The sequence below is a fragment of the Pteropus medius genome, unplaced genomic scaffold (assembly GCF_902729225.1).
Source record: "Pteropus medius unplaced genomic scaffold, Ma_sr-lr_union100, whole genome shotgun sequence".
Lineage (NCBI taxonomy): Eukaryota > Metazoa > Chordata > Mammalia > Chiroptera > Pteropodidae > Pteropus > Pteropus medius.
In genome coordinates, this window is record NW_024340692.1 from 24,090,883 (window position 1) to 24,109,438 (window position 18,556).

Sequence of the window (18,556 nt, forward strand, 5' to 3'; positions counted from 1 at the left end):
GATGGGAGGGAATGTAATCAAATAACAAAACAAACCCAAACTAAAAGAGAATCTTTATAAACCAACACAAGGACACTTTGTTTTTAAGTGCACACAATGAATTTTAAAGATCTTTGTTCAGAAGGGAAATAAACTATTATGAAGGACTGACACATTTGACGGATGGATGGTTTCTGAAAAACCACATTATCAATTACTTTTTCCTTGTTTGGCTCCAGTCCAGTAATTTTTATTTGAACAAGCCACATGTTAGCATGGTTTTGATTGCAGGAAGTGACTAGTTGTTGTTAAAGGCTACTATTTCACCAATGGGCTTATCTCTTCCTCTCCCCCTCCCCTTTCTGATGGGACTGCGATATGAAAGGCGCAGCTTCAGTTGTTATAAACAGAGTCAGGGATTGTTTGGTAGACCCACCCGTGTTTTGCTTTCAGTCTTCCGTGGAACAATCCGGACAATGTATTCAGCAGTATTTCAGAAAACAAACACTTGAATTTGGCTTATTTCTTGTCCTTGATGTTGATATGAAATTTTGATTGTTCAGACCTTATAAATCTAAGCTTGTTAGCAAAAACCAGTTATGAATCTGATATTCTCTTTTATCTTTTTCTTTTTTTTTACATTAGGCTACTATCTCAAGTGAACCTTGCTGAGAAAAAAGGATCTTTATGAAACAGTCGACCTAAAATGTGTCAAAGATCTTCTCAAACAATACAGTGCCTTGTTCTTGCTTTACTTATTTTTCATTTAATCAAAGCAAGTACATTAGAACACCATTTATTGGTCTAAAAATAAGAAATATAGCTAATTAAACCATATTACTATCATCAATTTTCTTCTATAATTAAAGATTTGGGGAGAGTCATTAAAGGGCAGGAAATTATCTATGAAATCAAATGTTAATATTTATAGGGGGTATGTGTGTATTGTGTGTATGTGTGTGTCTGTGTCAGTATCCACTATTCATGATAACTTTATGATTAGAATTTTTTTGCATGTTACTATGCTAGAGACTTGGAAAATAATTCTAAATTCCCAGGGAAGCATGTTGACAACAGGATCTGGATAGTTACTTAAGTATGGTTCCTAGTTTTATATTTTAAACATTAATTTAAGTGAGTATTCCCTTGCTGAGAATTAAAAAATAAAAAGATGAGCTCAAAGAGTGGGTCATTTGATTATTCATCAGAACATCAAAATGATTTGAATGAATTAGGATTTAACCTTGTTCAATGGATAAAATATAAATTTAGCAACGATGTTTTGACTCACTGGTTCATATCAAAATTCTTCTAAAAAATATTCCGCGTCATAGAGAGATATATAAAATGTATTATTAACCACAGCTATTCCATGAACACAAAAACAAACAAGCAGAAAACCTAGAAAAACAGTCTGAGATTTGAATCTCACTCTACAATTTGCCTGTTCAGTGAATTTATGCAAATTAAAGAACCTATCCAAGACTCCACGGACTCACCTTTAAAATGAAGATGAGATGGAGTATTAAGGTATTTTATTAGATCACCTACATGACAGTGTTTGGCATACTCAGTAAAAGTTAGTTGCCAATAGCGTTGATTACATATAGCTTTGGAATAAATGCAGGTCCTTCCTAGGCTATAACAGAAGGCTGTGAGTCAAGGTTCATAATAGAAATCAGAAGCTTTCCAACACCTTAAGTCTTGATACTCAAAGCGTTAAAAGCAAAATTACATACTCCTTTTTTATCATTATTTAAATTTATAATTGAAATGACTACCGAGTATTTTATTTGGCAATTCTTCCTCCCTAAGCTATGACTGTATATATTTGGTTTTAATAATTAGTAAAGTTCTAGTTGTGCATGCAGTAGCTTTACAGATAATAAAAATTTAATTAAACTTACTTTGATGCAACTTTGATTATAAACTTTCCTAAGCATTGCATAAATAATTCAAAAACGTATGTGACTAACATACTTTATTCAACAAAAAGTAAATTTTCAAAAGCTAAGTGTTAAATATGGTTGTTTGTGTTAGCCTATTGTAAACATTCTAGAACTGATAGAAAATGTACTGTTAGCATATCTTTTTCCAGTACAGCTATTGCTATGTAGCATTTTTATAGCTTAAAGTAGATTTCTGAATCTAATTTTTACAACATGATTCATGTTTACTGTTTTGGGAGCAAGTTGTTAGAGAGCATTGATTGCTGCATAGAAATCTAAATGTTATAAAAATGTTTCTAAATACAATTTGCAATACATATTTGACAATTCTTTATTTTATGTTTTCAGTTCTTATTAAATTATATTTATATGTGACAATTACCATCATAATAAATCATTTTCCAAGTAATTAATTATATATCTTACAATTTTCAAAGAATATAAAATCCTCCAAGGACTTAAAAACAAACTGTTTCCTTTCAAGAAAATATAAGTGTCAAATTTCTTAAGTCTACAAAAGAGTCTATGCTGCTGTTTAAATCCTTGATGAACATCATTCCTGGAGATTATAAGATTATTTCCAGCATGGCTTCCCTTTCAAAAGCTTTCATTTCTTTTTAAGTTATAAAAAAATGGATAAATTATAAAGTTTCCTGGTTTAGATCACAAGTCAAGATTGAAGAATGAGTGAGTCATATCTGCATTTCTCTTTTCCATATATAGATGTTGAAAAAAATTAGATTCAGAAATCAACCCTAAGCTATAAAAATGCTACACAGTAGTAACAGTACTGGGGAAAGTTATGCCAATCACACTCTTGGGACCTTTCCAATGACATGAGGAGACATGAGGGAAGGAGAGTTGCTAGACTGAGAAAATCTGGGTGATGTCTGTGATTGAGCCATTCGAGAGGTTGGGGATAACCAAGGGATAGGAATGATTAATAGTCTCCTTTCACTTGTTTGCCATTCCGAGTTGTTAACTACCTCCATCACCCAAACATTAGGTAAAAGTGTTCATCATACATGGTTTGTGTCAAGGATACTTCAGAAGAGTAAAGAATGTCCTATAGGGTAGCCTGGTGTGGAAAAGGGACAGATGAGTAAGAGGCACTGAATGTTGATCAAGCTTTCATCAGAAGCAAGAGATCATAGCCAGTGATGATTCAGAGAAACAGAGCCCCTCCAGAATCCCTGGAGCTACTAAGAAGGATGCTGGGTCTCTGACTGTACATGGGTTGATGGTGAATCATTCCTGTTGAAAGCTATAAGAGCAAAGAACCCAGCAGGCTGGAAGACGAGAGCATCCAATTAGCTGACATATGAGTTATACTGATAACACCTTTTTATATATTTTCTAACTGTATATATATTTAGCATTATTATTAGTATAGCTATACATATAAATTTATAGAGTTGATGTCTACCTATATGTAAACACACACGAGTCAGACCAGTCACTTTTCTCTGAGTTACTGTTTTTATATTTGTAAGATGGTCACAATAATGGCTCTCCCTACCTAACAGGGTTTTATATGGGAAGGAAGAAGCACGTGGAACTACTTTGTAAGGCACAAAGCATTATAATTGATGTAAGTCATTAAAAAGAAGCTCTAGTGGAGTAGAAAGAAGTGGATTCTGAAAGCTCAAGTTTGATTTCCAACTCATTTGCTTATTAGTTGCATAATTTTCAAGAGATCATTGGTTTCTCTGAATGTCAGTTTTATAGTCTGTAAAATGGGGATTTTAATACCCATCCTTCCTATCTCTTGGTGCCTTTACATTTTACCAGGTGTAATAATATGTAACACCACTATGTAAACACTTGTGCTCCATACAGATATAAGGTATCGAATGGTCTCTTTTGTGGACATATTTAATAAAAATCTGTAATAAAAGCATTCAGATCTTGTTCTATATAAAATCAAGAATTGGAGCAGGAGGCTTTCTCCATGAATGAAATTTCCCAGACTATTACAGTCTTTTTTAAAAGTAGAAGTGAACTGGACTAGATATTATACTGTGAATGATGGCTCATTCACACAATTTTACAAGGATTTCAATTAAAGGAAATCGTGTGATTTACCAGAATTCTTCCAAGTTACATAATATTGAGGACAAGTCCTGAATTAAACTGCAGTGGTGGGAACCCACATACTAGCATCAAGACTATAGGGCCTTACAATTTTGATCACTTTATAAGACAACTAATCAATTTTCAACAATATGCATCTGCTTCCAGTTTCCTCAAATAATATTCATTGCAAAAGTTTATTTCTTTGGAAGTAATAAAAAAGGGAGAAAGATAAAATGATCAAGTTTATTAGGTGATCTTGAATCAAAATCCATTCTCTATGACTAATGCAACTCTCAAATTATAAAATGAAACATTTTTAGAGCTGAAAATATATGCATTTAGCAGAGGTGGGTTTAGAGATCATACCTTCTTTATAGTGAGACACAGTATGAATAAATTAGAAAGGTAAAGGGAGTAACCAGAATTAACCAGATCATGGTAGGTTATGAATTGAGCCCCAGTTCCAGGGAAAATAATATTGGACTTATATGAATTATTTTCTCGTACAAAGCAGTGTGGTATCTAGTTATACTTTCCTACATCTACCCCATTCCCATGCCACCTATTTCAAAAAGTAAATACAATTTTTCTCCTATAATATCTGCCCTGCAGGCTGTTGTGATAGTTAGAGAAGTAGGAGCCTGTGTGAAGGCATGGAGAGAGCAGCTGAATAGGTGTGAACCCTGCTGGCGTTGGAAAGTAAAGGATTGGAGCTTAAGCACCATTCATCTCTCTTGAACTGAGTTTATCACACCTTCAGAGACTCAGAGGTTAGGGGCTGGAGGGAGGGAGGGGGAAGTCAGGTTTGCTTCCTGCAGACATGGGAATCCTCAGGTTCAGCTTTTGCCCCGTGGCAGCTGTAACACAGTCATCTCCCTGATTCATCCTTCACCCTCATTTAAGCAACAAAACATCTGCTTGAAAAGGAATAAACCATGCAGGTGAGTTGGGTAGTATTTAGATTGCATACTGTAATTGAATACCCACTTGTGAAACTGGGGTTTTTATACAGGAATGGAATAAGAAGATGAGTTACAGAAGTTCTAATCACTGCTTTAGTATTGACAGGCTATATAACCTCGGGCAAGTAACTCCTTTCTGAGCCTCAGTTGATTAAATCTTCAAAGTGAAAATAATACCTTGTTTGCTTAAAGGCAAGGGAATGGAAAAGAAAATCTTTTAAAGGTCCCTTCTAGAGTCAAGGAAAGTGAAGATAACATGAGTTTTTCTCAAGCAATGGGGCCACTTAAAATAGTTTATTACTTAAATATGATTTGTTTTATCAGCTTGGAGTATAAATATTGTCTTAAATATTCAGACAATTAATTGTTCAGACTAGCTAGAAGTCCTGGATCTCTCTCAGACACTCAAGATGACTGCTGACGTAAGGTGTGACTATTGAAGACAGGGGGTCATATACAGACCTTTATCATCCTCACATACTCAGCCATTTATCCAAAAGCACCCCATTAGTGCCAGGATGAGTAAGCCCTGAAAGGGTTGCCTATCTTCAAATGAGAGTTCTTTCAAAATGAGAAACACCCGCAACTCTCTGCCTCTGTAGCAACTAATGCTGAACCCCATCACCAGTACATTCTCCTATTGACTTCATGATGAGTTCTAGACAACCCTCTACACTTCACAGTGTCTGCATCCAGCCCATGGGAGGGGAGAAAAAGGCCTCAGTGTTCCTTCTTGCCAGTACACTTAATTAGGGACCATCTCAAGGAGTTCAAACAACATAACATTTTAATAGAGTTTTTCCAGAAACTTCCTTAGTCTCTACACAAATTTGTCCATTCTATTCTCAAGCCAAGGCCGCCCTTCCCAATAAAAAGCAATAGGTGTCTACTTGCTTTTTATCCATCAAGTTAATAAGGGACATCCCAATAAAAAGATAGCTTAGCAATACCCATCACTAAACATAGAGACAGCTGGCAAAGATAAGGCTCTGACTCATCAGACAAGTTCAGATTTTGGCACCCTCTTTGACATTGATGTACTAAATCTTTTAAAATAAGGAGTATACTATATAGTTATGTCCATCTTCTCATAGAAGGGAGAGTGGTGACAAGTCAGTTACTGAGCAAGTCAATTGCTGATCTAGAAATGGATCATGTCCTTGATTCTCCATGATCATTGCTATTCTGGTTGTATATTCACAGCAGAGCTTGACATTTCTGAATTGCATAGGTGGCCTCTATTCAAATTAAAATTTACCCATCACTCATTGGTAGGGATAGGCAGTGGCAATGTCAAAGGGATGCGTGCCTCCATAATCTTCATCAGCTGCCCCAAATAAAAATAGTAGATATTCTTTAATATGGAAATAGATGCTTTCTTAATCTTAGGTCAAGTGTGAATAAGGGTACTTATAAACCACACATTTGTCATTATCTTGTCACTCCCTGCTTACAATCCTTCCTCTCCCCGCGATGGTTTTCCATTACACTCAGAATAGAAAGTAAATGCCTTTATCAGATCTAAGAAGTTCCATGTGTTCTGGACCCATAGGTGTGGCCATGACCTGATCTTACACTATTTTTACCTTGGCATACACCAATCTTTTGAAAAATCTCTCATTCACCACTTCCCGAAAGGAGCCTTTACATTCAGCTGAAATTTGTTTCCTAGCGATCTCTGCCATGACTGGTTCTTTTTTGGCATTCAGGCCTCTGCTTAACTGTCACCTCCTCTGAGAAGCCTTCTACCACCTCCCATCTGTATGAGTTCCTTCTCTCCAGTCACTCTTATGCTCCCACCATGCTTTATTTCTCTCCTTAGGCACGTACAACCACTTTCATGTTATGCTGCTAATTGTTCAACTATTTGTCTACGTCCTTCGATCAGAATGTAAGCCCAACAGGGAAGAGACTTTACTTATGCTGTTTACTGTATCATTCTGAGTCCAATTAGGAGATAAAGCACATGGCAATTTGAACAAAGAAAGTTTAATATAAAGAATTGTTAACTATGACAGGAAATGGGAGTAAAGAGGGATTGGTGAGTAAGAGGTAAATAGAATCCTTAAGAATACAGAAATGGCAGATATAAGGAGCAGCTGCTACACTTAGGGCTGAGACAGAGGACTCAGGAAATAACCTCTCCAAGACCCACACACACCCTACGGCTGAAATTCAGATATCAATTGAGAGGGTACACCTGGAGCAGGTGGACCCTTCTAGAACTTGCAAGAAATCCACACTACAGAACTTACTGGAAATTCATCCTCTGGGGTGCCAGGGAAAGGTGTTTTGGGAGGTGTCTCATCAGAGGCACTCAGCTCCAAAACCCTTAGGGAAGCTGTTGGCTGCTGGGTGCTACGGATTTACCACCTCTGCTGTAGAAACCTGCCGGGCTTGCACACCAGAAACCAGGAAGCATAATCATTTCCTCTTGTAATGTCTCTCCAGCGCCCTCTATTGACAAAGCTTTGGTACCAGCTGTCAGAGAAAACGAAAAGGCCCAGATGCATTTTCAAACAGCAGACAAAGAGGATGTATTTGGAGCTGAGAGATAATAAATAAAAAGTAGCCACATTTACAGCTAAATTCCCTTATCTTGGCACAATAAATATTTTAAGAAAGAATAAATAATTTATAACATATAGCCTAAGTGAAAACAATGTGTTTGCTTGCATATATCACTTTAAGATTAGAACATCTAGGCCTAGCTTCTAACATGAATGCTGTTGCTGAGCCCCTTCCACATGAAAATTCTGAAGCTCTCCACTGTGTGGTAAGGATAGGACAAGCCTCCAGTAACTTCATATCTTGGTTCCACAGTTTGTGAGAAGCACCTTGAGAGAAGCAAAAGCAGAGAGTAGAAGAGACAAAAGCAGCCATGAGCTCCACTCACTTTCTGTGTTTGGTCCTAGGCTGAGCCACCAGTTGCTTCACTTTGCATCTTTCTGAGACATCATTGTGAATTATGTAGATTTGCTAGTAGGCAAAGTGTGAAATATATCCAAGTGCTACATTTTACAACTGGACTTAATTTAAAAAATAAAGAATGTCCTGATTTATCTAGCCACATTTCTGTTGGCATACATTGTCTAGAGAACTTAGGAGAAATGTTTCTGCTATAAGCTATTTGATATCTCTTAACAGAGCAGGTTTCTCCTTTGTCCACTGACCCTTTCAGGTTCTGTTATTAGGATTCCTCATTCCCTGTCTCGAGAAATGACTGCACAGAATTTCAAAAAGTATGGCCCAAATGATGTGGAAGCTTTCTATATACTGACACAAGATGACATTCACTCATAATGCCATCAACAAATATTTACTGAGCACCAGCTATGTGCCAGACATCATTCTAGGCATTTGGAGTGCAGCCTTGAACACAACCAGGTCCTTCTTCTCTTGGAACTTACATTCTGGCTAGAACAGATAACATGGAACTTCCTACAGAGTCGCTGTGGGTAATTTAACAAACTATTGAAAAGCTTCAGTGGGAGCAAATAACCAACCCTAGAATAAAATGTGGCCTTTGCTGGTGTTCTTAGAAAATTCGCTGTCCTAGTGTAGAAATGATATCATTCAAGTTCTTGAGAATGTTTCAAAACAGTGCTGTCTGATGGAAATATGTGAGCCATATAAAGTAATTAAAAATTTTCTAGTATCTTGGTTAAATAAGCAAAAAGACAAAATTAATTTTAGTTATACATTTTGTTTAACCAATTACATTCAAAATATTAGAATTTCAATGTAATCATTATAAATTATTGTGCTATTTTACCTTTTTTTTTTTTTTGGTACTCTTTAAAAATCAGTGTATGTATACTTAACAGCACTCTCATTTTGGACTGGCCACATTTGAAATACCCAACAGTCATATGTGGGGATTGGACAGAGGAAGCTCAGAAAACTGCCCATGGAGTCCTCCATCTTCTGATTTGGGGGTTAGAGGAGAAGACATTTGCTTAATTAAAACAGTCTGTAAACTCTAGTTACAGGATTTTAGTTTAAAAAGAAAAAATAGAGGAAGAAAAATTAGAAGAAAGTGATGACCACCATAGTCTACCTTTGCCCTATCCATCCACAGTGCCTAACACAGAAAGGGCCATAGAATGTGCTAGGTTGGATATTAAGTCATTGATTTGTTCACTGGAGGCAAGGAATATCATTAAGAATGGTTGTCCATTAATGATGAACCATCTCCGCCAACATCTCAACTTAGGTTAGGCAAAGGACACTCAGAAATGAACATCCAAAACCCAGACCCTTAAATTAGCCTATACCATCCCCTTGACTTTCTCCAAATTCCTCCCTCACCTAAAGGTTAGAGGCTCATTGGGAAAGGCTGCAAGCCTCAAGGCTTCCCCTTAAACCCGAGCCCTGCCCCCAGCTGGATGAGGACTAAGGGCGGAGGCATTGCCTGTTCAGGGTCTCCCCTTCTTGCCACAGTCCTCCCCTACTTTCTGAGCCCCTTCCCTAATGATGCCCCTTCTCTGCCGTGCCCCTACTTCCCCTCCTCCAGCCTCTGCCCCCGGACAGAGCCCTTATCCCCGCGGTGGCCGACTCTCCTCCGTCTCTCGTGGCACATGTGACACCCTGACCATTTTAACCGCGACAAACTTGATTTGTTCCTCAAAAATGAGGGGAAAGGAGGGACAGTTTTCTTCCTACTAAACAGGAGCAAGGGAGCATCTTCGGGAGCGCAGGTGCGTTTTCTTCCCAGTGCCGGGGGCGGGCACCCAGTTGACAATGCTTTAGTGCGGACCGACTAACAGTCTATGGGGGTGCAGGTGGCACCCTCAACAAAGTTTCTTTGGGAATCGGTCTACCCCGGCACCGGGCCTACAGCCCCTCCCGGATATTCCACGGTTACGCCCCCGCGACCCCAGGAGCAGTGTCTTGGGGAGCTTCCTTGCACAGTTGCTTGGAAGAAGCGGCTCCGCTTTGGGGCTGAACTGCAACCACATCCCCCTCGGAGCTCGAAGGGGCGCCTTCCCCATCCTCTCCCCCAGTCCCCAGCCCCGGTCAGCGTCTCGCAGCTCCGTCTCTGGCTCTAAACAAGAACAGGGGCCCGAATCCGCGTTCACACGGAAAATTATGCCAGCTCCAGCGGCGCGTAAAATTGATGTGAACCCAACGAAGTGGGATCGGCCCGATCCTCCTCTCTTGTCTCAACAGGGGTTTCAGCGCGTTACACAAGGCCGAGCTTGTCTCTTTAAGGAGACATTGGACCCTAATTAGTCCACATTCCTGGCGCGGCCGCGAAGCAAAAGGCCGAGGTGTTTGGGTTGGAGGGGGCGGGTGGGAGGACCGGACTCGGAAGATCTTCTGACTAGCCTCCAGGCTCACCGCCCCCACCACCCTTTTTATTTTGCCGCCACCACGCCACCAACACCCAGTTCTGAAGATGCAGCCAGGGCAGCAGCGGCAGCGGCAGCGGCAGCGGCAGCGGCAGCGGCAGCCACCGTTTCTCTCTGGCCCACGTTACTTTGATTGACAGCTGAACAAATGTTTCTCCGGTTCGAACGCTCGCGCTAAGGAACATCAGCCAAGGCGCAGCTCCGCCTTGGGCGGGCCATCTCCGCCCCGCCTCCTCCAATCCCATTCAGTTCTGTTCATTGGTCCGAGCTGCGGACGACGACCGTCCCCCACGTGGGTACCAGCTTGGCCCGCTCCTCCCCTCTGGCTCGCCATTTGTCAGCAGTGAAATGATGGGCAGTAACACAGAACAGCGATTAATGTTCAGCCGTCTCTGATTGGTTGCTGGAGACGCCTTCTGTGCCGAGGGTGGGCGGGGCGCTTGGAAAGCGCCCCAGAGCGGTCGCGTGGCGGGCCGGTGATTGTAGTCAATCTGGCCGAATCCTCAGCCGTGGTCGACAGGGGCGCACTACATCTCCCGGGATGCTCCGCGGTCCCTTCACGGACGGTTGTGAATATGTATCAGAATGTTAATGATTAGCTGATGCTAAATTTGGTCAAAGAAGTCACCTACACAGAACGTGTTGTTAGAGCTGTTCTGAGCGGGTGTTTGGGCTGTTGGCTGCTGTCTTCCCCCTCTCACACACTTGTATATTATTTTGAGGTGGTGTTCGCGGAGTTTGAAAGGAGAGAGAATTTAAAAAAAAAGCCGCAAGCGTTTCACTCTTATTTTTATAATCCTCTTCAATTTGGGGTTAAAAAAAAAGGCAAGAAAACAGGAAGGAAGAAAAATAAGGAAATGAGATGTGGTAAAAGAAGCTAAAAGGTGCCTTTTAAAAGATCATTGCTGTGAAGTGAAAAAAATCTCCAGAGCAACCAAAAAGCACCGCCGAGACCTCTTCCGAACCGAAGGAGTTTGTGTTTGCTTTTAGGAAAGAAGAGAGATCATTCATTCGGAGGAATAACAACCAATTAAAAGACAAATAAAAAAAAGTTTGGAGTGGGACGCCGAGCAAGCGAGCGAGAGAACAGGCGGGCGGCGCTGCCGGCGGGCGCTGGGGCGCGGAGCTCGCACTTTCCCGGCTCGGGTGAGCGGCGTGGCCGCGGCGCCGGGGTAGGCAGACGCGCCTCCGCGGAGCGAACGTCGGTGCGTTGCCGCGGGAGACGCGCGCCGGACGATGCCCGCGGCGGGCCAGTGACGCCCACGGGGAATGCGGAGCTGCCCAGCCGTCCGCACCCAGCCGCCGCTGCGCGTTCCTGCCGTCCGCGTCACGCGAGACCCGGCAGGGGCCGGGACCGCCCGAGCAGCCCCTCGGACCCGGCCGGCCGCCGCCGCCGCTGCCTCCTCCTCGGGGCCATTAAAGCCAATGAGCCGCGCGCCTCTGCCCAGCGCAGCCAACTAAATCGGTTTGGATGATTCGCGACCTGAGCAAGATGTACCCGCAGACAAGACACCCGGTGAGTGCGGGCAGCGGGGGGCGCGGGCTTGCTGGGCGCTGGGGGATTCCCTGCGTCGTCCCCTGAGCGCCGAGTTGTGTCTTTGGCCGCAGGGGCGTGGAGGGCGGCTCGAACCCCGCGCCCCACTCCTGGAGCCTCCACCGCCCCCGCCCCGGCGCTGGCACTCTCGGAGAAGGGGTGCGGAGAGGCAATTGAGTTGTAGCCATTTTCTTATTGTTGTCTTTGAAGCCCTTGGAAGCCGCGCGGAGCGGTTAACCGTCCCCGTGCCGCGACTCCTGGAGGAGGGGGGGCGGTGGCGGACGATGAAGGAGGCGCGACTCTGCGCCGGGGCGGGGAGGGCGCCCTCGGCGGCGGCGCGGCTGGTCCGGCGGCGGCGCGGGAGTGTGGGGCGCCGGCCCCTTGCGCCGCGGGCCCCGGGGACGAGCCAGCCAGCCAGCCAGCTGTCCCGCCGGAGAGGGTGGCGGCTGCATGCTTCCTTGCCCGACCTGACCGCGGCCGGACGCCATGGCGCGAGTCCCCCCGACGGGCCAGTTTCGATTCCGGGTGGGGAAAGAGTGGGCTCCGCGCGCCGGCCCCTCGGCACCCGCCGTTGGCGAGGGAGGACAGCAGGGTCTAGAACCTGTGGGTTCCGGGGGCCACCCCGAAACCAGCTTCTGCGGGGCTGTGCGGCGAGGAGGGAACCGGGCGGAGAGTTTTCATTGCTCTTTGCCTGCCTGCGCGATGACACCCCACCCCCCGCCCGCTAGCGCCGCGCGGTATGTTTTCTCCATCTCCCTGCGTTGCCTGTAATGTGGCCTAATTAAATATTTTATTATTGTCTTTAGGCACCGCATCAACCTGCTCAACCCTTTAAATTTACTATTTCCGAGTCCTGTGATCGGATTAAGGAAGAGTTTCAGTTTTTACAGGCTCAGTACCACAGGTAACGATATTGACTTTAGCTGATCCTCCTGTTTGCAGCTTTGTCTTCCCCCCACACACAAAACACTCCTCCCACCGTTTTTTTTTCTTTAAAAAATTTTTTGGCCACTACAAAGGTATTATCATTTTTCCTTGTGTCTAGAAAGGGCAAGTCAAGGCCTTTTCCTCTTAGGCAGGTGTAAAGAAGTTAAGCATTCCTTCCCTTTTCCGTATATTAAAAAAAAAAAAGAAAAAATGCCGCACAATCGAAACTGGGGAGACTTGGAAAACGCTTAGGCCAAACTTTCCATATTGATTTATTGGGGCCGGGAGGTGGGAAGATTCTGAGCCTTTTGACTCCCATGATTCTTTATTACTCTGGGCTTGATTCCTTCTCACTTCTTCCTGCCATTCTGCTGAAATGAAATAACAAGAGCCGCGAGCCCTGGGAAGTCGAAAGTGAGCGAATTTATTACTTATATGCTGAAGAAAAATGTTTTTTTAGAAACTATCATTAGACTTGGAGTGCCTTTGACATATTTTTCTTTCGCTGGCTTTTTAATGACGTGTAATTCTTATTTCATAAATACAAGAACCAAAACAAGCCACCGCAACCCAGTCCACACTTTGCCCCTGGGTGGTGGTATTCAACTTGTCTCTGTTTTGGAGGGAAAAAGTAAGACATCATTCATAAGGCATGCTGGATTCATATTTTCATTAATCTCTTAATGGAACAGTCAAGAAAAAAAACCTTGTGACATTTTGGGGGACTTATTTATGTTTGGATTTGTTTATTTTCTTGTCCTTGTTTTATTATATAAATTTGGTGAATATTCATTTCTGGATGAGTTTCCGGAATAAATTGGGTAGACGGTTTTTTCCTTAAAACAAACAAAAATCTCACATTTGATTCTTATTGAAAGGACAAGTCTAGGCTGGTTCCAATCATCCCTTTCTCTCCTGCCTCTCCTTCAATAATGAGGGTGGTATTTAAGATAGTTGATTTCATGTTTTGTAGGTGATGATTTAGAGGAGAGAATGTGTATTTACATATGAAGGATATTAAGTCAAGATCTGTATGGTACTTAGATTTTCTTATGTTCTGAACAGCCTGAAGCTGGAATGTGAGAAACTCGCCAGCGAGAAGACAGAGATGCAGCGGCATTATGTCATGGTAAGAGGACTGTGTCATAGATTCATAGTGCCTATTAGTTTGGGCTACCAAAAGCAAGAATACATTCAGATTGATGGAGGCTGCAGGATAGATCACAGTCACAGTGCCAGTGCAATTGAGGTTGTGGGAATGTGACCATTAGCAACCTGTAATTCCAGGATGTTATAGCTTGCCTCTGACAACCAGCTTTGATTTGAATTTTCAAAAAGTTCAGCTGCATGAGGTCTAATTTTCTGTGCTTTGTTTTTATAGATTGTTAAAAAAAAAAAAACCACCTCATTTATGTTTTGTTTAGAGTCACAAGCAAAATGTTTTTTGTGTTAGTGGGGTTTTTTTTTTGTTTTATTGCTCTTGCTTTAAACAATTTTAACCACTTTTCCTGGAAACTTAAAATTTCAATGTGCTTTATTTATTTTAAAGATAGGTATTACACTCTTATACTGGTTATTATTATATTGATGGGTAACAAAAGACACCAGACACTTTCAAAATTTCTCTCACTCTTAATGTTATTAGCACCTGTTTATTGGTGTGTGTTTTGTGTATTTTCAATTTCTATAGTGTTACTTTGGTTCGGGGAGTTATACATTTGTCTTCTGTTAACTGATTTGTTCTGTTAGAATGTCTATAATAGCAGTTATACTACGTAGTCAAAAAATCAGATCTGTTTTTCAAAAGTATTACCAAGCACATTTTTATGCTTGTTCATAAAGGCTTCAAGTAACTCATTTGTTTCCTGTCAAGCCTTTTTTTTTGAATGTATGAACATTAGCAGTACATTAAAAATGAGAAACTGAACACTGAAGTAGCATCACCTTTTTGAACAGTTCTTTCAAAGCATTAGCATTTGTGTGAGACACATTTTTGCCATTAATTTACCCGCTGTGCCCAGGAATTAGAGTCCACATGGCACCACATTTTCATCAGACCTTTTTCATTCACTTGCTTCTAATGTATAAAGGCGACCGGAGATGTTAAGAATCCTCTGTTTGAACTTGAATTTCTTAGTTTTGTGAGTTATTCTTTTAGAGTCTGTGTCTTAAGTTGACTGCTAGTTTATTACGCTAAGATAATGGTAGAATGTTCCTTCTGATGTAACAGCATACGTATGGCTATTTGGTTTAGATGAGGCTTTTGTGTTTTAAGCATATTTGGGGGCATTTGAACAAACAAGGGAGATTGTTCGATGAAAGGCACGATTACGAAATAATTGCTTTTCCTTCTTTGACAGTATTATGAGATGTCCTATGGTTTGAATATAGAAATGCACAAGCAGGTGAGTTATTTATTTTTAACCATTTTAAATGACAGTAATACTGTGCACTTTAGAAAGAAGTACGCAGTTTTATTCTCCACATTTTTATGGTTACCTATATTTTAAAGACTGTGTACTGGAGAGAATGCTATTTTTTCAGGTGTGGTTCCCTATCTTTTTTGTATATTATTCTAATTTTAATCATTTAAAATTGTGATTTAAAATGTTTCAATGCATATTCAACTTTGTACACTTTTAAAACCAGGATGGTAAATTTTAAAATAGGTCTTATTTTTCTTTTGAAAGAGTAAATTTATGTATTTTGAGCATTGCAAACTTGTCTTATGAAAGAGCTTTTCTTGGAAAATATTAAAAATGGAAACTGTAAATTGCATGGAGGCTTCATTGGCTTGGTGTGAAGAAATGGATAGAAGGTGAGCTGGGAGGATCAAAATGAAATCTGTGACACTACAAAAGAAATTGATGTAAAATCCTTGTACTGTTCTCCCGAGGCTACTTAGTTGGAACTTACTCGGCACTGTAACTGTTATTCCCAAAATTTGTGCAGAATAAATGAGCCTGAGGGGAGGATGTGATAAGGTTCAACATTGGGTCTTGAAATCTAGCAATTATTTCAGTCAAAAAATAAGAAAAGAGATAATCATTAGTCAGAAAGCACTGAGAAATGTGATTCAAACAGCTTTTTTTCTCCCCAGGAGACTAAATAAAATGGTTTAAGTTTCCTAGATAGAAAAGTAGCATATGTATTAAACAATATTGTTTGGCAATGATAATTTCTCTAGGAGGCATTCATTTTTAGTGATTGCCTAGTGAAAGTGCTTCAGGTCTGTCTCAGCCATTTCAGAATAGGTGTGTACCTAAGTTTACTGGGAAAACACAAGTGAAAACTTGCTGCTTTTCACATCTTATACTCGTGGATGTTATTACCTTCTAAGTTTAAAAAATATGAAATGATCACGTATTATTAGGCTTATACTAATGGATTCCTTTTTGGATGTAGTTAATTATGATATGCTAAGAATATATTCAGATAGTAGAGCTTTAAAAGATGACTTAGATAATAACAGCAATTTGATAAGCAGTATTTGAAAAAGTTGGAGGAAGAAAAATGAGTTGTTACCTATGCTTTTTATTTCAGATACCTTTTTTTACTTTTTTATGCTATTTGGTTATGTCAATATTAACATTATAGTATAGATTGCTCCATGTTAAAATTACATTCTTATTTGGCATCTTTGCCATTTCTGTCTAGATTAGGAATGTAAATATCTCCTGCTTAAACAAAATCCATCAAACTTACAGATGGACTCCCTTTAACTCTACCTTACAGAAATAAATTACATGAGAGATATTGTTTGTTAATTGTCTTCATTACATGTCATATTACGCCTGGATGTTGTATGTGTGTGTTTTTTGTCCTCACCCTACCACCCAAGATTAATTAGTGTCCTTTTAAAGATTGGACCAGATGATTAATGTCCCTTTATTTCTCTTCCTGTATATTATTTACCATAACAACTTAGTTTCCAGATCTCTTTATACCGTTTACAGTTCTGAGAGACACAGAGTTTATAGTATTTGGCAGTATGGGAGATCCCTTAATTTTACACATTTTATATCTCTGTAATTCTGTCATCTTCTTGTCCACCTGGCCTCAAATGCCATCTATTTAAAATTGAGAATGGAGTACATTTTCCCTTTTTTTCTCTTGCTTTTAAATTCAATCATATCAAGAATCCTGAGGCCAGTTTATCACATTATGAAATACAGACAGCCCTGCAAACCACCTACTTATTATATTTTCTTTCTTTTTCCCCTTAAGCACAGAGGCATATCTGTCTTTATTTGTTTTTCTAGGCAGACAGCCTTGGTTCCTCTTGGCCTCTCTTCCAGATGCACTTGCTGGATACCCTCGTAATGGAAAGGAGCAATAATGCAGGGAAGTTGCCCTGCAGCATAATTGAGCCTAGTTCTCAAGATCGGGTTAGGCTTATTCACTTATTAGATTTGTGTCTCTGAAGGGTTCAAGAGTAGGAGTCCCCGGAGTCCTTGGAAGTACCCTAGTAATTGGTGGCCCTGATATTTGAAACCTTTGTGTATTTTTTGGTTAACGCTCCTGTTCTTGGCTGCTGCTAGCCACACAGTATTTATTTTTAGAGAAATTTTTCATTGGAACAGAAAATTATGGCTGTGATGGAGTCATGGCTCTGTGACTTAGCAAATTAATAAAAGGATAAAAGCACAGCAGAGACAAACAGGGTCAGGGTCTGGTATTATGGCCCCTCCCCTTTCTGTACGATGCTCATCATCAGTTACCCTGTGTTGATTCTGATAGAGGACTATAAAATGAAACCTATAGGGAATTTGTCATTCTGAAATGAAAGCTAATGTAATTAGTACCAATTAAAGTACATTTAGTAAATTGGATTTAATCTTAATTAAGCCTGCATAATGTTGCCAATTTTTAACAATTATGTTTGAGAACATAATTAATTTAAATTTGGGTAACTGAGTAAATAGCATTAGTCTGGTAAAATTAGTTGATTTTTTTTTTAAAGGGGAACTCGGTGACATGACATAGAATTAGAGGATAAAATATGAATCTAATTTCTTATAATCTTTAGTAGGATCGATAGAGCTGAGCAGATGAAGTTAGGAAAAAACCCAGACAAGTTAGAGAGGGGTGTTGTAGGCTATAATGTGTTCTAGCATGAAAGTGAAGTTGACAAATGGAACATGGTTAGAAATGGCACATATTTTATTGCGATGCCTTCATAATGGAATTTTTAAAAGTGAAAGAACATTGGCTTTTATTCCCTAAGGATTTCCCTAAGTGTGGGGTTTTTGTTCTGGATGGGACAGTTGGCCCACCATGTAGTTGTTACTATTTTTGCTGATTGTTCTCTTTATGAATACAGTGTGGCTTCTAAATGGGTCAGTGACCACAGACAGAACAGGGTGATGCATGCAGTTGATAACATTGCTTAATGATACTTGTTCCTAACCTTCACCTGTAATGCTATAATTAAAGAAGAATGCCCAGATTTAATCTGACAACAGTAGTTACCACTTTAAAAAGTGAATATTGGATGTAGATTAGGAATACTGTGTAGTATGTGAATTCAATTTACAGGTATTGTAACTGAAGATGAATATACATTTTGAGAATATCTCGTGGCCTCATAGTTAATATTCTATAATCCAAAGCTCTCTTTGTTTTTAAAAAAATTTGGCTTAGTATTTGAATTTTAGACATTAGAACATTTTTAGAAATCTGCAACACTTATAACCTAAAAGAGTGAGTACTGCATATTTATATATACATGTTTGTTTATATGTGTGTGTGTATATATATATATATTTGTATACA

The 18,556-nt window shown here is 40.4% G+C and overlaps 1 protein-coding gene across 3 annotated transcripts in view; it reads left to right on the forward strand.

Annotated features, from left to right (window-relative positions):
* Positions 1-10,940: 10,940 nt before the first annotated feature.
* The window catches only part of TLE4 (TLE family member 4, transcriptional corepressor), a 144,051-nt gene continuing 136,435 nt past the window's right edge, over positions 10,941-18,556 (forward strand). For 2 of the 3 annotated variants that reach the window (XM_039846159.1, XM_039846221.1), the window contains exons 1-4: positions 10,941-11,836; positions 12,661-12,758; positions 13,847-13,910; positions 15,142-15,186. In XM_039846159.1, coding sequence (XP_039702093.1) covers positions 11,792-11,836; positions 12,661-12,758; positions 13,847-13,910; positions 15,142-15,186 — 252 coding nt within the window. In that variant the 5' untranslated portion in view covers positions 10,941-11,791. Of the gene's footprint in view, positions 11,837-12,213; positions 12,380-12,660; positions 12,759-13,846; positions 13,911-15,141; positions 15,187-18,556 lie in introns of those variants that run through there. The other variant, XM_039846292.1, reaches the window with a different exon arrangement.